Source organism: Crocodylus siamensis, chromosome 3 (assembly GCF_052110815.1).
Source record: "Crocodylus siamensis isolate JL-2025a chromosome 3, ASM5211081v1, whole genome shotgun sequence".
Taxonomy (NCBI): Eukaryota; Metazoa; Chordata; order Crocodylia; family Crocodylidae; genus Crocodylus; species Crocodylus siamensis.
In genome coordinates, this window is record NC_143397.1 from 167424164 (window position 1) to 167451550 (window position 27387).

Here is a 27387-nt window from a genome sequence, read left to right on the forward strand (position 1 = left end):
GCACATTTACTGAGGAGGAGGATACCAGTGGAATTAGATCCCCCTCTTTCCCAGATTTAAAGTCACATGCATCTTACAAGAACATTTAAACATACACATCATGAAATATCTGAAAAACATTTCCATTAAAGTAATCCAAACAACTTCATTTCTGCTACTGAGCCTACCCTATCCAGCCACATCATTTTATCAATCACCACTGACTAACCCTGAAGTCCTTAAATGGAAATCAGATGCAATGGTTCTTATTTTTCTATAATCTTTAAACAGCCATAAAATAAGTACTTTATAATTTCCTGCTTAAATAAAGTAGTAGAGGTAATACTAAAAATTCTGTGCACCATTACATAGCATGAAATTACAGCACTTGTGCCAAGAACACGAGTTAGATTAGTGAATAGCTTTACATCCAAAAATGGCTTCATAATTATACATTTGATATCTAAAAGCAATGTCTGATGTCTTATTCCCAAATTAAACTAGGAAGTGTAGAAATCCATGAACCTGTAAAATTACTGCCATCTGGCTGCACCCTCAAAATGCCCCTGGTCAACCTTGATTCAGAAAACTTAATATTTAGGACTGGAGGCTTTCCACAGTACAACAGAGTTGAGGCTGCCTAAGTGTCCTTTACTGACATGGTTTGTTCTCAAACATTTGTTTCAGGAGTATTACCCTTACCTCATTCATGCAATTAGTTTGCAATTTCAGTTTTTAACTTCCTAGTTTTGTAATGTTTATATTTTTTTAAGTAATTACTATTTTTGCAAAGCCTATTAAGAATAAATTTATTCAAACATTAAAGAAAATGGGGACACAACTATATTATCTTCCACTGGGGCAGGTGGTGGTGGCACTTGAAGGAGCTGCTACAAGTAATTTTGGGGTGGCTCTAGTCCACCGCATCGCCACCACTCCCACTGCCAGTACTTTCACCAACTGCCCCCCGCCCCGAGTGCAGCCCCAGCCCAGTCCCACCACTAGGAAGAGGCTGGTGCTGCTCTCAGCCCACAGCCTGCTCTCACTACTCTCTCAAATCCAGGGGGCACCCCTGGGGTTGCATGCAGCAGTAGGGAGCTGCCCCACCCCCAGCCTCCATGTTCCCATCCCAACCCCCAGACAAGCTGTCCACAGCTCCATCCCGCTTCCAGTGGGGGTCTCATTCACCATGGGCCTCGATCTGCCCCCCACCATGCCCCTTACCTCCCCTACTCCCACCTTCCCCTCCACAGATGGAGCAGTCTCCTATCAAAAAGGATATTTTTATAAGCCTAAATGTCAGCTCTGATGGGAAAACTTCCTAATTTTCATTGACAAGTCTCTATTGAGGCCTAGAGACTTACTTTTTTCTTAAATAATGCCATCTGAGTGCAGTAGGCATTTGATTCCATGTTAAGCCCAAACCCAATTCAGTAATTTGACATTCTTATTTAAAATATTCCTAACTTCACCCAAATTTGGTTTTGTACAGTAGACTTTATCTAGGACACGCCTGATCTACAGAATTAAATCTCTCAACTTCTCCAAATCTCTGAGAATGCACACAGTCATACCACACTAAAAAACTATACACAAGTACCTTTGTTTGTGATCCTATTATAAAAATGTGAACATTAAAAAAGCTACTACTGGTCCCCTTAGAACACTTTATCACACTGTACAAAATGATGTGTAGTCTCTTGTAGATAAAGAAACTACAAGATACTTTAGCTCAGTAGTTCTCAACTTTTTTGGGCTCAAAGCACCCCCTCCAAAATAACAGTTCTTAATTTTCACAGGGTTTTTTTTTGTCTATAGAAAGATAATAGAGACATTCTTCCACTAAAAACAACTCATAAGGGCCCTTAACAGGTCAATGTTTTTAACACTAAAAAAATATTTCACATCTCTTGGTTTATCTTGAGAATCCTATTAGTGCACTTAATAATCCTAACACTGCATGGCATCCTGCAGCCCTTTTGAAAGGATCTCAAGGTTGAGATTCACTGCTTTAGCTTCCAGAAAGTTAAAAACATCTTCTTGCTACATTCAACATTAAGCACAGGGTAGTGCAGTTCTAAAATAGTTTTGAAGACAATCTTTCACACAGCAGAAAGACAACCTATAAAATTTGTAAGTCAATTAATACTTGATAATTACCTGAGCTGCTGGAATTTTGTAATCTAAAATAATACAGATTATATATATAGCATGAACAGCATTCAAGTTAAACTATTGTGCATTTTTAAACAGAATGAAATACTTACATAATAATTGTCATTTATTTGTACCATTGGTGCATTCACACAAGCACCCAAACATTCTACTTCCACTAATGTGAAAAGTTTATCAGGTGTTGTTTCACCAACTTGTATGCCTAAAGTAACAAAGAACATTAGGTTCAGCAGTGGCTATTTAAGGAATTTAACAGGAAAAGATTTTTAAATGTTTCATGATTAATTTTAATTTTCACCTCATATGTAAAAACCCTTTTAGTTCTTATCCGATTTGCCTATCAACACTTCTCAAACAGCTCCAGTTCAATTAAGCAAAACATTTTGAAAAAACTACTCACTCGCTTCATATTTCTTAAAATTATTTTATAAAGCAATTATGTATTTATCAATAGGTTAGAAAGCTAATTCTGCTCAGCTATATTTTTGGAGAGAAACCAAGGAGAAAATAAATTTAAAAGGGGAGAGAAGACATGCATTTACCATCACCAAGTAAAAGGACCTGCTCCAGCTCCAACTGGGCTAGATACCAATTGCCTCCACTTCAAGAGAAGTAAGTGAGAGCAGAGCATGCAAACCATAGAAGGTGGCAGTCAACAAGTTGTAAATTTGGGTATTAAGGTATCAGTCTTGCAGATTTACAAAGATTTAATTCAACTGTTCTCAAGTTCGCTCATATACAGGACTAGAACCAAAATAATTAGATGTTTGCTACTGGCTTACATAGCTGGGCCTAAGTGATTATTCCAACCAAACTATGCAAACAGAAGCATGGTGCTGGTGAAAAAAAAATGGCATCAGCCATGATTTTAGTTTTCAAGACAAGCCAATTTCTGCAAGGAAGATGCAACCGTGAAACAAAACATTTCAAACCATACTGACTGAGAATTCAAAGCACCCAGCAACACCATTTTTCTGTAAATTATGCCTGAAAAATAAAATACCAAATCTCAACTTTTTAAAATGTACTATTTATAATCCTCTTCTCCATAATACTCTAGAAGGAAAGAACAGGGTGCAGTCGGACCTAGACAGGTTACAGGGGTGGATGTATGAGAACAGGATGGGTTTCAACACTGACAAGTGCAAAGTACTGCACCTGGGAAGGAAGAGCCAGCAACATGCCTACAGGCTGGGGAACTCCCCTTTTATCAGTGCAGAAGCAGAAAAGGAGCTTGGACTCCAAGATGAACGTGGGCCGACAGTGTGGGGACGCAGTCAGGAAGGCCAACCATACCCTGTCACACATCCACAGATGCATCTCAAGCAGGTACAAGGAGGTGATCCTCCCCATCTACGCGAAACTGGTCAGGCCACAATTGGAGCACTGCATCCAATTCTGGGTGCCGCATTTCAGGAGGGATGTGGACAACATGGAGAGGGTCCAGAGGAGGGCCACTCGCATGATCAGGGGGCAGCAGGGCAGGCCCTCCGAGGAGAGGCTAAGGGACCTGAACCTGTTCCGCCTCCACAAGGGAAGGCTGAGGGGGGATCTAGTGGCCATTTACAAACCAGTCGGGGGACCAGCAGGCACTGGGGGAGTCCCTGTTCCCCCGAGCACTGCCAGCAGTGACTAGAAATAACGGTCACAAGCTGGCAGAGGGTAGATTTAGGCTAGACATCAGGAGGCACTACTTCACTGTCAGGGCGGCTAGGATCTGGAACCAACTTCCAAGAGAAGTGGTGCTGGCTCTTACCCTGGGGGTCTTTAAGAGAAGGCTAGATGAACACGTTGCCAGGGTCATTTGACCCCAGCATTCTTTCCTGCCCATGGCAAGGGGTCGGACTTGATGATCTGCTCAGGTCCCCTCTGGCCCTACCAACTATGAAACTATAAAAATCCATGTGTTGCAATATTACGCCTATCAGTCTAAAGAATGATGAAAGTAATTACTGGGGGGAGGGGAGGGAGGGACCAAAAATACAGGTCATCACATTGAAATCCTTATTATAATGGAACTTAGCCCATTTTACTCATAATTTTGAGAAGGGCAATCTTTGATTTCAAGTTTATTCAAATAGTACTTATTTCTTATACAGCTATGTTGGAGATAACAAATGCAGAAATATATTTTTCAAAAATGTGATAAGGGCGTCCATTTTTTGCTACAGTTTTTTGACACCACCTGACAGAGGAGCATGCTTCAATATTAGTGGGATGGGACACCCTGAATTTTCCAAAGTTCCCATGGTTCACATTTTAATTCTAAAACCAAAACTCCTTCTCTCTCAAGCTGTCTATAAAATCAAGAGGGATCACTCCAGAGAAATATTTTCTGTCCTCTCAGCACCATTACCTTATAGCGCTGTTAAATCCATTTATTCATTATTGCTCCAAATCTAAAATTCATAAATTTCAAATTTATTCTTACAAATATATATAAATAAATAAGATTATCTTGCAATAAATAATAAGGATAAATAAGTTTATAAATAAACTTAAAAAGCAACTGTATTTCCTTTTTGCATCACCACCACCACATAAATTCCTCATTTTGAAAGATATTATTTGAACAGTGAAATATCAAATTTGCAGGCACTGAAAATTTCTAGCACTGTCTGTAAAAATACAATTTTAGAAAATATAAAATGTCATTTGTATCATACCAAGTTTCTTCTTAATGCCCTCTAATATGCCATCAGAGTCTCTCAACATACAAGGTGTAGTCGTGCAGATCTGAATGTGGTATTTTCCAACAGGCTTACGATTATACATTGTATAGAAAGTTGCAACTTCATACACTCTCATGGGAGGCATTTGCAAGACTTCAGCAACCTAAGAAAAAGAGAATAATACATACATTTTTATTCTCTTAAGGTATTATTAGAGTGTCCCCGACGGGCCTTCGTGAGTCTCTACTAGGAGTTTGCCTCTCCGTGTCGGTGAGCACCCCCTTTACCGGGCGTGGGTGTTACTGTGGTTGTTCGCCTTCCCGAGTCACCAAACCCGCTCTCGCCTGCCACAACTTGCTGTTACAGTAGTGGGGCGGGGTTAGTTCACGGGTCCCTCGGTGGCCTGGGTCTGCCTCGTTGGTTACACACGGGGCTCCTGCCACCCCTACACCCCAGCCTCACACCATCTGTGGCCTCCACTTCCCCATGCCTGTTCAGTGATGGTCCTGCAGGCTTCTACAGCAACCTTCGTCTTCGCATTTTACCCAAAACCCTAGGGTTACTCCTGCCCTGACGTCGTGCCCTTCGCACCAGCCTGTATTGGTGCCTTAGCCCTCTATAATAGATACTTCGCCACCGACCCGTCACCCTGCACCATGAACTACGTGCTTCCTCAACGGGGTTCTACTGTACCGACTACCCCCGCTAACCCACCACCAGCACCCTATGACCGTGCCTGGGAGTAACGCCTCCTGGATATTTAACACTGCCCCTCTTATCCTTCAATCGGCGTCCTATATTCTTGGCGGCGATCCCGCCCCGATCTCTCTCTCCTGCCAGGTAATCCTTCGGCCTCTCGCCCCTCTTCAGCAATTCCCGCACCCACTGCCTCGGCACTTACTTCAGGGTGCTCTGAATCCTCCTGGGTGGTCTCAATCTTCCTTTGCTCACCCGATCTGGCACACAGAGCCCTATCTGACGGCGATCCAGTCGTTGCTCCTTCTCTCTGGGCCGCCTTCCTCTCCGGCACGCTGGCTCTTCATCGTCCGTCCTGCGGGGCTCGTGTTGGGGATGGCTCGGACAGCCGTTTGTTCCCCTCGTTACCCGCTGCCTCCGGAGCGGTGGCCGCCATTTTTAAATCTGCCAGCCTGCATCTGACATCATCGTCAGCTGCCGGCCGCAGCTGTACATAGACGCGGCTAACGAGCCGCATGGGCTCTCCCTCCGTCGCAGCGTCTCTCTTGTCCCGCTCTCCAGATAAGTTTTCCCGGTTTCCTCGGGCCCCGGGACATAGAGAAATTTCAGAAAATTGCTGTGTTTTCAAAAGCACTGATAATGTTAATTCTGGTCAAGTATCTTATAGCAGGAATGCCAAACTTGTAGACCATGGGAAGGATCTCACTTGAACCAATGCTGTATGGCCCACAGGGCTCATAAAGGAGATGATAATTTGAGGATAGGGCCCACTGCCAAGATCAGGGACACCAAAATCCATTGCGGGCGAGTGGTATTAACCCTGACAGCTGCTGATACCACTTACCCTTGTTGTCTCTGTGGTTTGGATCTGACTGGGGAGTGGGAAACCAGGCAAGTTTGACAACCCTGTCCTGTAGTACTGACACCCCTCAGTACAACAATGAAGCTAATGTAAAAATTTACTTGCAATGGCTACCTTCAGTACAAGAGAATTTACAAAAAAAAAAAAAATCATCACTTTGCAACTCTCATGACTTTCTTTAATAAGGAGCCATGTGAACTTTACATAATTCATAACTCTGAATTGTTCAACTATCTCATCAACAAGGAACCATGCACATCCTAACCAAGAAATACCAGACACCCGAAGGAAAATTTTTAAAGATATCACTGTATCTTTAAAATAATGATAATATGACAGTATCTAAATTTATTTTTTTTTTGCTAGAAAGGAAAAGAATCACAACTTTTAGTGATAACAATTGATTCCAAGTTATTCATTTAAAACAGGCACTCCAAACAGTCACCTAAATGTAGAAATGGGTTATGGGAACCTACATATAAAAATGAAAAAGGAGAATAAATCAGCATCAATATTACTTTTTGACTCATGTAACTCAGATGCACTGCTTTTCCTTTCACAGAATTTCAAAAGAGCTAGTGTTTGCTCCAAAATACCATATTCACTCAAAAATAAGATGACCCTGAATATAACACAAACTTTAATAATGAGATTTTATGTATGGAAAATGTATATATTTAATATATTTTTCTAGGTAAAGGATCTAATTATTGGAGGTCTACCTTGAATTTGTCCCCCCTCTCAGTGATACAGCAGGAAAAAAAATCTGGGGGGTCAGGTAGCCTCTTTGTCCTCTGCTCCCCACCCAACTTCTTGCCTCTGATGGACCCTGCTCTACCTGAGCAGAAGGAAGTGAGGGACAAAATTTGCATATAAGCAAATTACTACAGGTACCCATAGACTTTGTTCAGCCATAATTGATGCATTTTACTTTTTCTTGAAACTGCTGCAAGTTTTAGCAGTTTTGTACCTATTTATATATAGTACAAACTATGCCTGATTCAGGGAACCTGGTGTTCTCTGTTTAAAATTTGCAAATTCTCCAATTAAGAAAAAAAAAAATCAGATTAAACCCCCTTCAAAATGCACATTTTTCCACAATTGAAATGAAGTGCCACTATATATACAGGTATCAGTTGAACACATTTTTATTGATATATTTACAATTTTAAACCAATTTGGAAGCCTACCAGTGCCTCAATCATAATAAAATAATTTCTAAATATCTATATATGTTGGCATTTGATTTTTTTTTATCATACAAAATCAGAGCTCCTCCTTTCCCCTTCACTAATCAGGATGCAAGTCTAGCTTGCGGTTGTCTGCCCTCCCTACCTTTGCTTTGTGGCAGTTAGCAGCCCTGATATACAAGTGCCCTTCACTCCCAAGCCATAGTTCCCCCCAACCCACCTTCCCCTGTCCCTGCTGGTGCCCCTCACTCCTGACTTGCAGCCCCCCCACCCTGCTTAATCCTGCTAGTGCTCCTCACTCCCAACCTGCTGACCCCAGACCCTCAACATGTGGGGTGAGAGCAGGGGGGGGGGTTGCTGTGGGGATGCCACAGGCAACGCATCTGGAGGGAATGGGGGGGGGCATGTGTTCCCCCAAATTTGTGTGCCCATAATGGGGCACGGGGCTACAGCATGGCCAGACAAGCATGGACAGGAGCTGCTTCCATGGCCCAGCGGGAAGGTAGAGCAAGGTGGCAAGACTTATTGCCACTGCTGCCACCAGGACCCCCACACCAGCCTCATCACCAGCAGCACGAGAAGTAACAGAGCAGGGGGCAAGGGGAGGGGACTGTACTGCCTTCACTTCCCACTCGTCCACCATGGCCTGGCTGTCAATCCCCTCATGCTGCCTGAGCTCCCTCCCACCCCACATCCCCTCCAGGGAAGAGTCATGGCCCATCGCAGAAATGCCTGGTTGTAGGAGGAAGTGAGAGCAGTGCATGTGTTTTATAGGCATGCTCCGCATTGGCTGTATTTAAATCGGCTTCATAACTGGTTTCCATTTCTAAGCATTTGCTGCTTTTGGCAGTAGTTTAATGATAGACAATGCATTTAGTGAGGTTTCTTTGTATGCATTTATAGGAGGAGGCACTTCCCCCCGCCTCGCTGATTGGGGAAAAAAGTCCTGTCTTGTATTCAAGTAAATACAGTATTTAAATCTCCCATGAAACCAAAATCCTCTTCTCCACATAGCTCTAAGTTAGTATTACTATGCCTCATCACTGCCAAACCCAAATATGAACAGGGATTCTTCTAAGGCTATGTAGAGATGTTCAGTTTCTTCCAGAACTGCTGTTCTCTGGGTAGGAACCAAAAGTATACAGACATTCAGGCTTTTTTTCCCCAGAGCCAAAACAGCCGCTCTGGGAGAAAAATTACCTGGGAACAAACATGGTTAAGTTTCTCCCATGGGCACTTTCCCTGAACTTTTCCCCACTGCTCCTCTCCCTTCCCAGACTAGACCAACCCACAAAAGTGCCCAGTCTGGGGAAGGGGCTCTGTCTAACTCCCTTCCCCTCTCCTACTAATCTGGGAGTGGGGGCAGAAGCAGGCACCACTGCTCTTAAGCTGGGCTCTGCCACAGTGCTCCCACCACCCTGGAAACCGGTCCTGCACCCTGTTCACCACAGTCCAGTCTGGGGCAGGTGCAGGGGGTAGGGTGGGGGTTCTAGCCCCACTGTTTCCATTATCTTCCCCAGTCTGGGGGGGTCATCCTCATCTTGGGAAGGCATGGAGAGCAGGGGAGAGGGGATGGCTACAGACTGAATGTCTATACTGCTCCCTCTCCTGGAAGTGTTTCTACCAGGCAAATTTGTAGAAATTAACATATGTATGCAGCTTTATTCTGAGCCTCCTCAATCACAGTAAATTCAAATATATTCTTTCCTATACAGTGACTTCAGTCTCTCTCTTTAAATTGTCTATAGCTGAATTTCAACAGTTGTTCACATAAAAAAAAAAAACCTATCAGAAGAGATTTCTTGGACCATAACAAAAACAAGGTAGTTTAATTCTAACAAATTTAACATTTGATTCACTTTACTGCTGAAATATATATGGCCTGAGGAATAACTTTTGCTGCATCTTACTAGTTTATTATGTATAAAACAGATTTAAAAAATAAAAATCAAGCTTAGAGTAAGCCAACATAAGGCTTCAATATCAGTGGAAAATGTATCCATGGTTGCTGAAATGGTGCTAAACATAGCTGCACATCTACAGAATGCAGTCTAATCTACATGTTCCATGCAGAGGTTCACTTATATCCAATGCTGACAACTGTTGTAGGTACTACAGAAACTACTGTGGTTCAAGTTGATTAAAAAAGTTCACATTTTAATTGCATGATAAAAATCACACTTTAATCTATATTATTGTATTTTTTTTAAAACTCACCGTATTTCTTTCACAGAATGAATACACCACTTTTGTATTTACTTGATTGTCTCTATCCTCTCATTTTGAGTTTTGCACTAATTTTTTTTGCCATATTTGTGATGAACCAATTTGATAAAAAACAAATGTTGGAAACAGCTGCTACAAAGTGGTGCAAGATGCACATTTGCCATTAGCAGTTGCACATTTGCCATAAGCAGTTTACAGATATCACGATGCTGCCAGCCCAGGGACTGAATTCTGTCTTTTATGTATGTATAACCTACTTCTACTTGATGTTCCTTTTCCCTTCAATTGTGAACAAATACTTACAAGCTTCTGTTTCTACCTGCATATTGCTTTTTTGATTGGAGCAGAGCAAGTCAAATTTGTTTACTGTTAGGGCTGAAGGTTCGAGCACTCTATGCAGATACAGAACCTGAAGCAAGATTCTTCTGTGGGACAATTTGTAAAATCAATTTGATTCTCACAATCTTAGGCCAGATTTAAACTTCTTCATTAACATATTCAAGCACGAACATTCTAATGTATTTATTCTATTAGTGCTAAGATTTTTCATCAATAGTAGTAAAATGAGGCTTTAAAAATGCTACTTATTAAGTACCTTGTTCATAACAGAGATGGGCAGCCATCCATGCTGTCTCTGAGCCAGATCTAGTACTGCCATAACAGCTCCAGATTTATGTCCCTCTGGATAGTTGTTTACTATTGCTTCTATTCTCTGTTTGAAAGAAAAATAATAATTTACAATACTTAGGTTCAGTTTTCTGTTCTTTTTTATGTTTTATGCCCTTTTATGAATACCTTGTAGTTTTCAGGTGTGAAGTCAAACGGAATATCCGGGTTATTTTCAGGAGTATCTCTGTGCTAAAAGAAAGAACAAAAACAGATCAAAATACTATTATAAAGTGGGAAAAAACAGAATATTTCACAATATAATTAAATGGTCCTTGACCTTTTTAGACTCAAGACACCCTTCAGTGGACTCAAGGCAATCAATGAAAAATGCCAACTCTTAGATTTCACTTGGTTTTTTTTACTACAGAAATGTAATAAAACAATTTTTCTGTTGCAAAGAATTCAGAAACACTGCAACATGTCACGATGCCTTTGACACTATGGATTCCTGTTTGAAATCTCTGGGTTTATCTAGTGAATCATATATGCACACCTAACAGTAATAACATTGCATGGCACCCCACAGCATCCTTTAATAGATCTCAAGACACTCTAAGATGCCATGGCACCCAGTCTGAGAATCACTGAATATGGTTATAAAGTATACCCTCTTTAAAATGAGTTTGTTAAAACACGAAAAATATCTAAACTTGTAATCTAATCCTTACTTGTCAGAACCTGGGGCATTATTATATGTTAGTTCAGTGACTATGAAAATTTGTTCCTGTAGTTGGAGAAAAATATATAAAAGAGCAGAATTTTCTCTTTGCTATGAGCAAGAAGTCATTTTTTAAAGCAAGCGGTTGTGTGACAATAGTGAGACAGATGTATAAAAACACAGCTTAAAACAATCCTGACATAAACAAAGACCAATCCTATTTACAGCATTTAATAATATTTATGAACAACTTATCAGAATGTTAGGCAACACTAAATTTTCAGCAAGATTATAAATTAAACTGATCTGATAACATTCAAAATGAGAAAACTGTTTCAGATTAATTCAACTGTAAAGGCTCCTTTAGAGTTACGATACATGACACTATATTTAGCATGTTTTGAATATTAAAAGTGATGTTAGACTCGACTGTATTTACTCAAATCCAATACGAGTCTGAATATAAGACAACCCCCTAGTAATTAGATACTATATATGGAAAATGTGTATTTAAAAGATAATTTTCCAGGTATAGAATCTAATTATTGGAGAATTGTTTTAGATTTGTCCCTCTTCAACTGCTACAGCAGGGAAAATAGTGATGTGGAGGGAGGTCAGGTGGCCCCCTTGTGGTCTACCCTAGTTCTTCCCTCTGTGGCCTTCCTGCCCCACAGTTTCTACCTAATCCCTCACCCCCTTACCATCAGACCTTACTTAGGATCTGTTACCTCCCGCAGCATGTGAGCTGCATGTGACAGTAACTGGAGGAAAGGGGAGTGGGGCAGGAAGCTGCTGTAAGTTGGACTGGCTCTGGCCCAGCCCACAGCAGCTATCTGCCCCTCAACTTTGCATAGGAAAACCTTGTTAATTTGAAAAAAAGGAGCCCAAAAAAAATGTACTGACTTTGAAATAAACATACCCACAGTAATCTGCATATATACAATTACTACAGAATTAGTTCATCCAGAATTGATACATTTGAACTTCTTGCAGACTTCTGCAAGTTTCAGTACATTCTTCATTAGCACTTTTGAGCAGCACTTGTACACCTCCTTATACAAAGTATAAACTATGGCTAGTAATAGTCCAAAACCAAATGGCTCATGATTTATTATCACACAGTTAATTGGGCTGGGTGCCAGCATTTCAAGCCATGGTGACCTGATAGCCCAGCACTGCTCCGTACATGTATATACTCCAGATAGCCTCCACAAAGGATCCACATGAGAACTAGCCCCTTACTCGTGACTGGAACTGCATGTTCTCTTTCACAAGTCCTGGAAACCTCCAAAATATATATCCAGATGAAACATGGGGCTGTCTGGGCTAGCTCCACCTCAGGGAGGGTAGGGCCATGCTGATCACATGCAACAGGCCAAGAGAGGGATGAGAACGCCTCTCATCTATATAGAAGCTTGGTGATGTTTGCGAGACATGTAAAGCTGGTGAAAGAACAGGAATCACTGGAAACAGGAAAAAAAAAAAGGCACAGCTCAACTGTGCAAGTGAAAAGGAAGTCAAATGTATTTGATATTTGGTGGCAGAAAGGGATCTTGGAGTCATTGTGGACTCCAGAATGAATATGAGCCACCAATGCAAAGAAGTGGTCAATAAGGCTAACCACATCTTATCGTGCATCTACAGATGCATCACAAACAGGTCCAGGGAAGTGATCCTTCTCCTCTATGTGGCATTGGTCAGGCCACAGCTAGAGTACTGTGTCCAGTTCTAGGCGCCTCACTGCAAGAGGGATGTGGCTAACCTTGAGAGGGTTCAGAGGAGGGCCACTTGCATGGTCCAGGGGCAGCGGGGCAGGCCCCTACAAAGAGAGGGTAAAGGGCCTGAACTTATTCAGCTTCCACAAGAGAAGGCTGAGAGAGGATCTGGTGGCCATTTACAAACTCACCAGGGGTGCCCAGTGAGAATTGGGGGAGACTCTGTTCCCCTGGGCACCACCCAGGGTTACTAGGAATAACGGCCACAAATTGTTAGAGAGAAAATTCAGGTGGGAAATCAGGAGACATTACTTTACAGTTAGGGCTGCCAGACTCTGGAATGGGCTCCCAAGTGAGGTGGTACTGTCTCCCACCTTGGGGGTCTTCAAGAGGAGGCTGGACAGATATTTGGCTGGGGTGATATGACTCTGGCATCTGTTCCTGCCTGGGGCAGGGGGTTGGACCTGATGATCTGTTTAGGTCCCTTCCAACCCTAAGCACTATGATAGAGTGGTTCACCATTAATTGAAAAAGAGGTGGTACTGAGGGGGACTGAGCACAACAGGCACTATAACTTACTCAGATGGGTTGCACTAACCTAGGCTTGTGCCAGGTACCCAGGACTGGACAAACAAGCAGGGGAGTTGAGAAGGAAGGGGCAGGGGGCTGAAGTTGTCCTATCTGTATCTGTGATAGTTTAAAGGTGATGGTGGTTAGAGTGGTCTTTGTAACAGGACTAAGAATGGTGTAACTGTTAAAGTATGTTTTGGACTGTCCAATGAACCTGCTGTCACAAAACAGTTTGTTAGAGGTATAGGTATAGCTATAGATATCTAACTGTCCACAGATCTCTATCTAGATATATATCTGTATACCTGTATCTACACATACCTATCTGTATGTGTGTACATATGGGGAGATCACCAAAAAGCCCTCCAATCTGTAGGTTATTTCTCCTTTTTGTAACCTTTCTTTTTGTTTAACATCCTTCTTGATTTAGAGGGATATTTCTCCAGATGTAGCAGATTTATCTCTAAGGTCTTGAGCTGGCATCTGAGTTTGTGGGCTGATCCCTGCACTCAAGTACAGCCTCATTTAAGTCAAGAGAGTTCAACAGGGACACAGATACCCATCCCTATATAAATTGCATTCCTGGGTCATAAAGTAGTACGTCCACATTTTTAACAAGGAAATAGTTTCAGTATTTCAAAACATGAGTTTGGAAGCTAAAATGTTCTGGGCAATTTAGCATTAGCTATAAAAGACTGTTAAAACTTTAAATGATCTTTTAAACAAAATAGGTCATCCTTCATTTTAAACAGTTTAAAGAATGGGGTGTTAAATGCACCTGGCTCAATGGTTTGGATGAGTGGTGTGGGATTGGTACATAGGCTGGAATGGATGCACAAACCAGGCCTGCATGCCAGATCCTGCTTGTGTTTTGGAGCAGCCAGTGTGGACACTACATGTGACAGCTGTCTGTGCCACTGGATCCTTCATGGCGCTGATGCATGTATGGTGTGGCACAATCCTGGAGCAAGCTCTATGTGCAGCAGGTAGGGCTGTGAGGCCTCCCTGCATGCTGCCTGTGGGTCAACTCCAAGACTCACAAGTAGCACTGGGGGCCAGGTAATAGGACTCTGCCAGCCAGATCCAGCCCCAGAGCCATATCTTTTGACACCTCTGATTTAAAGTAAATTATTATTTCTAGTTTGAAGAACAAAAATCTGACCATGTGACAGCATTCCTCCTGTCTTCAATACATACTGTATGAACTCTAGTATTCTTAAAATAAAAATAACTAACATCTTTGCAAAATCCTTACGACATGCGCATTACTAACCAAGTTAACTACAAGATCCTTAGGTCTAGTTGTGAAACCAGAGATTCCATTTTTCAGTTGGCTACAATTCCCAATAAGAATAGGAAGTTGAAATGTTATTCATAAGGAAAACACACATAATACCCTAAAAAAGGCAAAACCTCATAATAAGAAAACGAACTGAAGTTTCAAATTCAAATGTCAACCTGAATACTGACAGCTGAGGAAAAAAATGACATTTTCCTATATAAACATAAATTTTGACAAAACAGTTTTCATTGAAAAAGTCTCCCACGTAAGAAGCTTTAACTAGCTGCAATGATCTTGTTTCAACACCTTTGAAACCTTTTCTCAAAGATCTCAACTAGGTCTGACATCAAGACACATTATTTAGCCAAGTGTTCTTTGTGAGTGATACCTTTATCATGGTCTCTATGGGTTTCAGGTTCTACTGGTTAAAAGAACCCAAAGCTAGTCCAAAATGGATGTTTCAAAAGCATTTAAATAATTTAGGAGAACAAGCCTCACTGACTTGTTCACCATACTGGTGAACACCACCCCATACTGGTGAACAAGTTAAGGGGCTGTGACTTGGATGACCGCACAGTCCGGTGGGTGGAGAATTGGCTGGAGGGTCGCACCCAGAGAGTCGTGGTGGATGGGTTGGTTTCGACCTGGAGGGGTGTGGGCAGTGGGGTCCCGCAGGGCTCGGTCCTTGGACCGATACTCTTTAATGTCTTCATCAGCGACTTGGATGAGGGAGTGAAATGTACTCTGTCCAAGTTTGCAGATGACACTAAGCTATGGGGCGAAATGGACACGCCGGAGGGCAGGGAGCAGCTGCAAGCAGACCTGGACAGGTTAGACAATGGGCAGAAAACAACAGAATGCAGTTCAACAAGGAGAAATGCAAAGTGCTGCATCTAGGGAGGAAAAATGTCCAGCACACCTACAGCCTAGGAAATGACCTGCTGGGTGGCACGGAAGTGGAAAGGGATCTTGGAGTCCTAGTGGACTCCAAGATGAACATGAGTCGGCAGTGTGACGAAACCATCAGAAAAGCCAATGGCACTTTATCGTGCATCAGCAGATGCATGACAAATAGGTCCAAGGAGGTGATACTTCCCCTCTATCAGCCGCTGGTCAGACCGCAGCTGGAGTACTGCGTGCAATTCTGGGCGCCGCACTTCAAGAAGGATGCGGATAATCTGGAGAGGGTCCAGAGAAGGGCCACTCGTATGGTTAAGGGCCTGCAGGCCAAGCCCTACGAGGAGAGACTAGAGAAACTGGACCTTTTCAGCCTCCGCAAGAGAAGGTTGAGAGGCGACCTGGTGGCTGCCTATAAGTTCATCAGGGGGGCACAGAAGGGAATTGGTGAGTATTTATTCACCAAGGCCCCCCCCGGGGGTTACAAGAAATAATGGCCACAAGCTAGAAGAGAGCAGATTTAGATTGGATATTAGGAGGAACTTCTTCACAGTTCGAGTGGCCAAGGTCTGGAACGGGCTCCCAAGGGAGGTGGTGCTCTCCCCTACCCTGGGGGTCTTCAAGCGAAGGCTAGATGTGTATCTAGCTGGGGTAATGTAGGCCCAGCACTCTTTCCTGCTTATGCAGGGGGTCGGACTCGATGATCTATTGAGGTCCCTTCCGACCCTAGCATCTATGAATCTATGACTTTCACTGGGTCTCCTCTATTTAGTAATCTAGGTGTTTTTGAAAATTCCACACAAAGTATGTAACTACCTATTAAATGAAGCATCACACAAACATACCAGTCCCAATCTAAAAGGCCCATAAGCAGATAAGGAAGGTCCGTATCAAAAATTACCTGTAATATACAATATATGTATACAAAGTATACGTGCTTCACTGTAAACAAAAATCTCTCTCAGGAAAAGATAATACAGAAAAATTATGGTAAACCAGGAAAAGAACCAAAAAGGCATTCACCAACAAGAGACATCAGAACTGAAGCAGAGGCTGCAGCACTGCTGCAAGATGGACTAAAAATGGTGCTCAGCTGGGTTTAACACTCACCCAGCACTTTGCTACTGGGTGATGATAGGTGACTTGCAAATTACTTTTATATTTGCATGAGCAACCTGCCTGAGCCTGGAGCTTTGCCTGCCTAATACCTTTGTATCTGTCACAACTATGGCTACAGTGATTTCACCTGTAACTGTAGGCTAATGCTGTTACAACTGATTTGCATTATCACGGAGAAAGTTGTCTGCTATATACTGCTTAACTTAATCATTGTATGTCTTAATAATATTTAAATTCTGTCTTCATTATTATTGTAAGATTATATATCACTGCTGAATTATCTAATAGCACTTAACATTAATATAATTCTCATTTTGTTTTCCAGTTCACTAGAAGATGAAATGAAAGAAGGGACTTTTGTAAAACAGTTGATGTGTTCTCAGATACAGGAATATGATCGTTTAATTATTCACAGATTTCTCACAGAGTATCAACTGTCGTAGAATCATAGAAGCAGGGTCAGAAGGAACCTTGTAGATCTTCAAGTCCGAACCCCCGCCTGGGCGGGAGAAAAACTGGACTCAAATGAGTCCAGCCAGGTAGGCATCAAACCTCTTTTTAAAGATCCCCAGGGTAGGAGCCAGCACCACTTCCCTAGGAAGTTGGTTCCAGCTCCTAGCTGCCCTAACTGTGAAGTAGTTCTTGCAGATGTCTAATCTAAACCTACTCTCCAGTAATTTGTGTCCATTATTCCTTGTTATGCCAGGGAGCGCTGGGGGAAACAGCATCTCCCCCAAACCCTTCCCCTACCCCCTAGTGAGACAGTCACCAGATCCCCCCTCATCCTTCTCTTGTGAAGGCTGAACAGGTTTAGGTCCCGCAGTCTTTCACTGTAGGGTCTGCCCTGTTGTCCCTGGATCATGCGGATGGCCCTCCTCTGGACCCTTTCAATGTTGTCCACATCCCTCCTGAAGTGGGGTGCACAGAACTGGATGCAGTACTCCAGCTGTGGCCTGACCAGCGTTGCATAGAGGGGGAGGATCACCTCCCTGGCTCTACTTCAGATGCACCTGTGGATGCACGACAAGGTCCGGTTAGCTCTGCCAACCGTGACCTCGCATTGTTGGCCCATGTTCATCTTGGAATCAATAATGACTCCAAGATCCCTTTCTGCCTCCGTGCTCTCTAGAAGGGAGTTTCCCATTCTATAAGTGTGCTGCTGGTTTCTACTGCCAAAGTGCAGCACCCTGCACTTGTCAGTATTGAAACGCATCCTGTTTTTGTTAGCCCACCCCTGTAACCTATCCAGATCTCGCTGCAATCTTTCCCCCCATACTAGCGTGCTCACTTCACCCCAAATTTTGGTATCATCAGCAAATTTAAAACAGGCTGCTTTTCACCCCATCGTTCAAATCGCTGATAAAGAAATTGAACAGCGCGGGCCCAAGGACCGAGCCCTGGGGGACTCCGCTGCCCACTTCCCCCCAGATTGAATATGATCCGTCTACCACCACCCTCTGAATACGACCCTTCAGCCAATCTGCAATCCATCTGACTGTGTAGGCATCAATGCCACAGTCACCTAGTTTTTTAATGAGGATGGGGTGGGAGACGGTGTCAAAGGCCTTGCTGAAGTCTAGAAAGACTATGTCCACAGCGACACCTGCATCCATTGCCTTTGTGACCTGATCATAAAAGGCAATCAGGTTGGTCTGACATGACTTGCCCCTAATGTAACCGTGCTGGTTGCCGTTGAGCATCATCCCTGAAGCCGGCCCATCACAGATGTGCTCCTTGAGGATCTTCTCAAAGAGTTTCCCTAGGATTGAGGTAAGACTGACGGGCCTGTAGTTGCCCGGGTCCTCCCTTTTTTAAAGATGGGGACCACGTTGGCTATCTTCCAGTCATCTGGCACCTCGCCCGAGCACCACGAGCACTCATAAAGCCGTGCTAAGGGCCCTGCAATAACCCCTGCTAGCTCCCTCAACACCCTGGGGTGGAGAGCATCTGGACCCGCTGACTTGAACATGTCCAGCCCCTCCAGAAGCTCTCTAACCCTGTCCTCCACAACCTGAGGTCTGGAGGCGTTCCCCTCGAGTCCGTCTGGCATCACAGCGGGGAAGCCCTGGTCCCTGCACAAGAAAATGGAGGTGAAGAATTGGTTAAAGATCTCCGCTTTCTCCTCAGGCACAACCACCAGATTGCCCAGCGTACCTTGCAGGGGCCCCAAATTACCCGGTGCCTTCTTCATCCTCCCTATATATTTGAAAAAGGACTTTTTATTATCCTTGAATTTGGACGCTAGTCCTAGCTCTATGCCCGCCTTAGCTTTCCTGACAGCCCCCCTACAGGCCCGAGCAGAGGAGGTATACTCCTCTTTGGAGATAGCACCCCGCTTCCACCGGGTGTACACCGCCTTTTTGGCAAGCAGGCATTCCCGGACGCCCTTGGTGAGCCGGGGGGCTTTCGGGCACTCTTGCCCCCCTTGCTTCTTGTTGGGATGGACACCCCTTGGGCCCTGAGTATCATGTCATGATACGGTTATGTCATTTCTCATGGGTACACCAGATATATTTGTATATCATTGATCTATTTCCATATATTAATGTTTCCTCAAACCTGTATGACTTCTTATTTGTATTTTATTTTAGCTTGTTTCGTCTTCCTTGTCTTATATGCTTCTGTGACTCAGTTAATTCTTGTTACTAATTTTAAATTTGTTTTTTCAAAGAAGTCAGTTTGATTTATAAAAGCTCAACTATGTTTTGGAACAACTGCTATTTCTTGAGATTCCTCAAGCAGACAGTAATACACATAAGTGTGCAGGAAATAATGAACAAAGACCACTGTCACTGTCTAAGCACAGGTCTATACAGCAGAGGTTGGAGCAATCATATTAAAGGATACAAACCAGGTAGGTAAACAGCAGAAATTTTTCTATTATGTTGGCTTCTTCAACTTCCTGTATGAGTAATTGTCGCTAACGTTTTGGGGGTGAAAGAAAGCACCTGTGTAAAGCCTAAGAGTTTTTCATCCAGACCTGTTCTTCATCCAGGGCTGTGCAGGATTTGTCTGTATTTTATAAAAATGCACCATAAAATGTACCATCTGCCTTAGATTTATGCTTACTAGTTTTATCTCTTTAAAACAAAGGCTCATTTCTGCCCCTTTCTAGGCAGAACAGTCTGGAAAGCCAGACTGAATTTACTGCTGACAGCAACCGTGCCTTATGTGCTGGATGGAGCACTTCAGGAAGTCTCTCTTGCTACACTTGTTGACTAACACCTGCGCCAACCTACTTACTACCACTTAAGTCAGCTGCTCCCAATCTGTGGTTACAGGTACCATGAGTGGTACGCAGACAACCTGTCAGTGGTATGCATTAACCTGTCAGTGATATGCATTAACAAATTACTTTATTTGACAAAAAATTGCTGGTGGTACTTAAGGTTGCATTGTTTTAAATTGGTGGTGCACAATCTGTCAGTGTTTGGGAACTGCTGACCTAAGTACAACCATCTACATGCACAGAAAAGATAAATGCTTTCTGGTCCCTCTCCCTTTTGTCTAGGGGTGCACCAATAAAGATTTTCTTAGCCGATACTGATAACCAGTTATTAGCTAGCCATATCAGCCAATACCAATCCGATAACCAATTTACAGATGTGCAGCCAAGCAGCGTGGAGAGCAGCTCCCTGCAGATAAGTCTATGGAGGGGAAAGGGCATGGGGGATGGTGGGCCAGATTGAGGCCCCCATGGTGAAGGAAAGAGAAGGGAGGGGCTGGGGACGCTGTCTAGCCAGGGTGGTGAATGGGACCTGAGGCAGGGATTGGGACAGAGCTGCAGGCGGTTTGTCCAGTGGATCAGTGTCTTAAGAGTTTAAAAATGGTGGTTGGGGCACTTGAACACAAGTTCATCGAATGAGCTTTAGTTCAAGTGCCGCCACTGTCACTATTTTTAAGTGCAGGGATACTTAACTGGAATGGAGCTGAGCAGAGCGAGGATGGATGCAGGCTGCTTGCTCTCAGCTTGGGGTTCTCTGCCCTGCCACCTTTGCCCCAGGGGCCCTGTGCTGACCGCATGCCCCCTGCCCACCCAGCAGGAGACAACTTGCTGCCCCCTTTGCTGCCTTGTGGGCAAGGGGCGTGTAGCCAGCGCAGGGCTCCCAAGGGAAAGGCAGCAAAGTGGAGAGCCCTGAGCCCACAGCAAACGGCCTGCATCTGCCCCATGCACAAATCTGGGGGAAGCACGTGCCTTCCTTATGCCCCCTAGGGAGTATGCACAGCAGTGGGGAGCCACCCCCTTTGCCCACTCCACCCCCTCCCCCAAAAGAGCCATCCGGGACTCCATTCTGCTCTCCACCCTGGCGCTAGGTCCCATTCACTGCCCTGGCTAGGCAGCGCCCCCAACCCCTGCCCCACTCCCTCCTTCACCATGGGGGCCTCAATCTGCTACCCCCAAAACCCTTCCCCTCCCATGTCCCTTCTCTTCTACAGACTTACCTGCAGGGCACTGCTCTCCATCCTACCCAGCTGCATTCCTGGTCATGTGGATGCATGTGGCAGCACTCATACACGTAGCATCCAGAGGCCTCAGCCAGAAGTCATATCATATTTATCAGTGACATTATTGGCTACGCTGGCCAAAGAAAGCTGATAGCCGATAATGTTAATTTTCCTTTTATCAGTTTTGATTGGCTATGCAACCAATATATCGGTGCACTTCTACTATACTGTGTCACTGATGCTTTATTTCCCTATGCATCACTACAGCTTTGAGGGATATATCCCATGCTTCTTTCTGGAGCAACAAGATTAACTAGTTTATGGTTCTTTCCCAGTGGTCTGTGGTACACTTTGTCTGTCATTCTGGGCAGACTAATTGAAAGAGGGCACCCAATAATTATCAGCACGTGAACACAGTTTGCATGTACACTATGAAGTGGGCCACTTCCTAGTGAAGGTTAAGAGCAGAATCCAGGTTGTAACCAAGAGCATCAGCCATGCCAGCTAGTCTACACTAACCTTACAGAATTAGACAAGAAACACTTAAAACAGGCAAGCATGACTGTAAAACAAAAGTCTGTAATAGAACACAAAAGCATATGCTGCATCCAAAGCTAGTTTTAATCCATTAAAAAAAAAAAAACTATATTATATAGGGAGGATGAAGAAAGCACTGGGAAACGTGGGGCCCCTGCAAGATACTCTGGGCAATCTGGTGGTTGCACCAGAGGGGAAAGCAGATCTCTTTAACCAATTCTTCACCTCCGTTTTCTTGGGCAGGGACCAGGATTTCCCCACCGTGATGCAAGACAGACTCGAGGGGAACGCCTCCAGACCTCAGGTTGTGGAGGACAGGGTTAGAGAGCTTCTGGAGGGGCTGGACATGTTCAAGTCAGCGGGTCCAGATGCTCTCCACCCCAGGGTGTTGAGGGAGCTAGCAGGGGTTATTGCAGGGCCCTTGGCACGGCTTTGAGAGTGCTCGTGGTGCTCAGGCGAGGTGCCAGATGACTGGAAGATAGCCAACGTGGTCCCCATCTTTAAAAAAGGGAGGACCCGGGCAACTACAGGCCCGTCAGTCTTACCTCAATCCTAGGGAAACTCTTTGAGAAGATCCTCAAGGAGGACATCTGTGATGGGCCGGCTTCAGGGATGATGCTCAACGGCAACCAGCATGGTTACATTAGGGGCAGGTCATGTCAGACCAACCTGATTGCCTTTTATGATCAGGTCACAAAGGCAATGGATGCAGGTGTTGCCATGGACATAGTCTTTCTAGACTTCAGCAAGGCCTTTGACACCGTCTCCCACCCCATCCTCATTAAAAAACTAGGCGACTGTGGCACTGATGCCTACAGTCAGATGGACTGCAGATTGGCTGAAGGGTCATACTCAGAGCGTGGTGGCGGACGGGTCATATTTGACCTAGAGGGAAGTGGGCAGTGGAGTTCCCTAGGGCTCGGTCCTCGGGCCCGCGCTGTTCAATTTCTTTATCAGCGATTTGAATGATGGGGTGAAAAGCAGCCTGTTTAAATTTGCTGATGATACCAAAATTTGGGGTGAGGTGAGCACGCTAGTAGGGAGGGAAAGACTGCAGCAAGACCTGGATAGGTTACAGGGGTGGGCTAACAAAAACAGGATGCATTTCAATCCTGACAAGTGCAGGGTGCTGCACTTGGGCAGTAGTAACCAGCAGCACACTTATAAGATGGGAGACTCCCTTCTAGAGAGCACAGAGGCAGAAAGGGATCTTGGAGTCATTATTGACTCCAAGATGAACATGGGCTGACAATGCGAGGTCACAGTTGCCAGGGCTAACTGGACCTTGTCGTGCATCCACAGATGCATCTCAGGTAGGGCCTAGGAGGTGATTCTCCCCCTCTACATGATACTGGTCAGGCCACAACTGGAGTACTGTGTCCAGTTCTGTGCATCCCACTTCAGAAGGGTTGTGGACAACATGGAGAGGGTCCAGAGGAGGGCCATCCGCATGATCCAGGGACAACAGGACAGACCCTACAATGAGAGACTGCGGGACCTGAACCTGTTCAGCCTTCACAAGAGAAGGCTGAGGGGGGACCTGGTGACAGTCTCTAAACTCACTAGGGGGGACCAGAAGAGTTTGGGAGAGACCTTGTCCCTAGCGCTCCCTGGCATAACAAGGAATAACAGCCACAAGTTGTTGGAGAGTAGATTTAGATTAGACATCCATAAGAACTACTTCACAGTTAGGGCGGCTAGGACCTGGAACCAACTTCCAAGGGATGTGGTGCTGGCTCCTACCCTGGCGGTCTTTAAGAAGAGGCTTGATGCCTACTTGGCTGGACTCATTTGAGCCCAGTTTTTCTCCTGCTCAGGCAGGGGGTCAGACTTGAAGATCTACAAGGTCCCTTCTGATCCTACTTTTAAGATTCTATGATTAGCTTGAATAAGTCCCTTCATGTCTTCAGACCAATCCTGTAGTCCACAGGATTAAAAAGAAAAAAAACCCAGTCTTTAAACTAGAAATGCACCAAGTACAAAACAACATGGAAACATAAAATCTTGAACAGGAATAGAAGAACCAATCATTTTATATTGAAACCGACATAAAACCAGAACTATAACACTGGAAGTAAAGTTATATTTGCTCCAGAAAGACCCCTTTTCTCTTCAATAATGAAACTTTATTGACCTTCAACACCATAAAGCAAGAAAAGCAGAAAAGGAAAGTGACAATACTGACATGTCATTCAGGAACTTACCTTTTGGCTCCGGCCCTAGTTACCCACAAGTTCAGCACTGCAAAACAAATGTAGGTACCTGGTCTCCAGAGAAATCCATAATCAAGAGTTAAGTACGTAAGCTCTGTAGAGGTAAACACCTCAGAAGGGTGATCCAAAATACCTACATTTTGAGCAGGGAGCTGCTTAGAGCCAGCCAACATGAAATACTGAGGACAGAGGAACTCTGATCTCTACAGCTTAGGTAAATCTAGGCTGCAATGGAGGCACCTCCACCTATTCGGACTCACAGCCCACAGTCCACTCATGAAAACAGATACCTAACAAGTATTCTTGGTAAAAAATTGAATCATTCTTTTTGCAGCAAGAGAAGATGCCACTGTCCCCATTTTATATACTATGCCATAGTAAGAGTACTTACCCACAAATTGGGAGACTGAGGTTTTAGGCCATGGGTGAGCAAAATACATCCCGTGGGCAGCATTCAGCCCACAAGCCCATTCTATCCAGCCCATGGAGCCTCTAAAATTTTTAGAAAATTAATTTTTATCTGCCCCTTGCCACCTGTCAAAGATGATAGGCAGCCAGCAGCAGCAGGACCCAGCAGGAGCCTGTGACTGAGCAGAAGGGTCAGCCTGACTCCAGACCGCCCCCCTCCCCATCCCCAAACTAGAAGCCTCTTCAACTTCTGGCCTCGCGACCCTGCCCCCCCATCCAAGTGGAAAGTAAGGTAAGATTGGATGGGGAATGGGACCGCTGGAACAGCCCAGTGGGCCAGGAGCCCTGTGGTGCTTCCTGAACCAGGCTGGAAGTGGGGGACAAGCAGAGGGAAGGTGCTGCAGCTGTGTACAGGGAGTGGCAGGGGCCCTGGGGAACGGTGCTGCAAGCAGCAGGAGCCATAGGGAGTGGTGGGAGAACGCGCTACTCAGCTGCTCCTCCTCCTCACTGGTGCTGACTTGGCCTGTCCCATCTTGTCCTGAGCAGCATGCAGCAAAGCAGCAACTGGGCTGGTTTTGCTGTGTGCTGCTCGAGATGGGACGGGACAGGCCTGACCAGGTTGGCACTGGCAAGAAGTGGAGGCCCAGCCAGATGAGCCAAGTGCAGCTCAGGACCAGCTTGGCCTGGCTGGAGCAGCACACAGCTCAGCTGTGCCTTCCCTTACCTCCGCCAGCTGGTCCAAAGCGGCACACAGCTCAGCCACCACTTCTCCCCACCGGTGCCCTCCTGGCTGAGCCCAGCCCATCCTGAGTGGCACACGGGGAAGCAGCAGCTGGGCCAGCTTTGCTGCATGCTGCTTGGGTCGGGACAGGCTGGATGAGCACCAGCAAACAAGTGGCAGCTGAGCCGCGTGCTGCTTGGGACCGGCTCAGCAACTGCTTCTCCTCACCAGGGCTAACTTAGTCGGGCCCATCGTATCCTGAGTGGCACACAGGGAAGCAGCAGCTGGGCTGGCTTTGCTGTATGCCACTTGGGACAGGACAGGCTTGGCCAGGTCAGCACCAGTGAGGAGAAGCAGCAGCTGAGCCAACTGAGCTGTGTGCCACTTCCCCACACCACTTGGGACAGGCTAGGCCTGGCCGGGTTGGCACCAAAGAGACAAAGCCGTTGCTGAGCCTGTGCCAAGCAGCATGCGAAGAAGCGGTATACGGATCATCTGGCTCAGTCGCCGCTTCTCCAGCCCAGCTGGGTCCGTCCCATCCCAAGTGGCACACAGCAAAGCTGGCCCACCCGCTGCTTCCCTGCATGCTTCTCAGGATGTGATGGGCCCAGCTGAGTTGGCACCAGTGAGAAGCAGCAGTGGCTGAACCATGTGACACTTGGGAACCGAACGGGCCAGGCTGGCAGTGGTAAGTGCACAGTTTTGCGCAGCTGTTCTCAGAGCTCTGGGAGCTCCTGCCACAGCCCAGGGCACCCCACTCTTGCTGTGCCCAGTGTGCACAGAGGATGAGCCAGGAGCCCCACCAAGCCTCGCTTATCCCTCTCTCCCGTCTCTTCTCTCCCTTTTCACCGTCTACAAAATTGTATTTATTGTCACCAGGTTTAGAATGTTTAGAAAACGTGGTATTTACCATTAAAAAATGCTTATGATTATTAACTATATTAATATGCAGTGCATCCTGCCACATATCTCGTCCCCTAGTCTTTTTTGGCATGCCGGCACTCCAGCACCTTACAAGGTAGACACTGTACGCATAGACATCGGTGCTCTGGCCAAAAAATGTTGCCTACCTGACACAGACCACGTGATAGTGTACCTTCCAGTTCCAAGGCTATAGTACCCCCTCCCAAAAGGAGTATTTCCAGGGGCAAAGGGAGGGACTTCTGGTAGCATAGGCCAGGGATTAGGGGGCAGGTCTTCTGACAACAAGATGGCAACCAGGGGATAGGACAATTGTCAAGGGATAGGGCTACCCATGCGGACCTTGACAGCTTACCAAAATTAGTGAAGTGGCCTTCCAGTTGAAATAACTGCCCGCCTCTGTTATAGGCCCCTCGCAGCCTGAGAGATTTACCATACTGCTTCAAACCCCCCAAAAGGTCTCCCCCTCATGGGGGAGAACCTGCAGCCTTCCCCCCGCAGCCCCCATGCCTGTGCCTGCTCCTCACCTCTGCTCCAGCTCTGGTCCCTCTAGCCCTGACCCACCCTGCTAAGCTGTGAGCTGTTGCCACTTCTGCCTAGCCAAGCTGGGCACAACAGAAGGTGAAGGGGGAGTGGGTAGAGAGTGGAGGCAGAGGCAGGCATGGGGAGCACAGAGAGGGATAGGCAAGGAAACAAGTGGCAGGGGAGTCTAGCCCATAGGGCCAGCAGTGGTGGTGGGGGATACAAATTTAAGATGACCCCCGAAAAAAATTCTATACATGAATTTTATATATGGAAACTTATAACAAATTATAACAATTTTTACATGTATAGAATCTAATTATTGGGGGGTCGTCTTAAATTCAGTCCTCTTGAATTCAGGTAAATACGTTATGTCAACAGCTATCACTTCCTAAGAGTGCCCTAATCACCAGGATGAATAGGAACCCTCCATCCTGAGAGGCTGGTACACTGTGCAACCAAGAATGCAAGCACCATAGTACATGTACACCAGGCAGTAATGTAACACTGAGTCTGAATCACTCTTTTATAACACATTATATCCTCCTTACTAAATGCCAAATAATGCTATCTATTTCTGCTTACAGCATTTTCAGTAACAATTAAGGTTGGAGTACTCTTTCTAATAACTTTCAACTTCTAGAATTATCACCTTAATTCTCAAGAAAAACCAGCGGCATCAACTATTTAAGGAAATAAATGGGTGACAAGAAAATGATTTTTCAAACCTACTACCCCCACACGCGTTGAACATTGGAATCTAATGAAAACATTTGCTTCTTCGTGAATGTCTATGGCAATCTAGGAAAAAGTTTTTGACAACTGAAAGTTCAGATATTCACCCAATTCTCAACTTAAATTCCCTTTTCTGTTGGGTGGGGGAAGAACAATCTTGTGCAAAATTACTTA

General features: G+C 45.0%; 1 protein-coding gene and 1 long non-coding RNA gene across 2 annotated transcripts in view; one reads left to right on the top strand and one right to left on the bottom strand.

The window, feature by feature from the left end:
* The window catches only part of NDUFV2 (NADH:ubiquinone oxidoreductase core subunit V2), a 49316-nt gene that overhangs the window by 10957 nt on the left and 10972 nt on the right, over nucleotides 1-27387 (bottom strand). The window contains exons 3-6 of the mRNA XM_090039694.1: nucleotides 10596-10658; nucleotides 10396-10512; nucleotides 4821-4989; nucleotides 2247-2356 (exon numbers count right to left, since the gene is read on the bottom strand). Of these exons, the coding sequence (XP_089895820.1) occupies nucleotides 2247-2356; nucleotides 4821-4989; nucleotides 10396-10512; nucleotides 10596-10658 (459 nt within the window). The remainder of the gene's footprint in view (nucleotides 1-2246; nucleotides 2357-4820; nucleotides 4990-10395; nucleotides 10513-10595; nucleotides 10659-27387) is intronic.
* Nucleotides 2363-27379, top strand: LOC149869092 (uncharacterized). The gene is made up of 3 exons (XR_016441384.1): nucleotides 2363-2766; nucleotides 17036-19564; nucleotides 24450-27379. It is a non-coding gene; the product is annotated as an uncharacterized LOC149869092 (long non-coding RNA).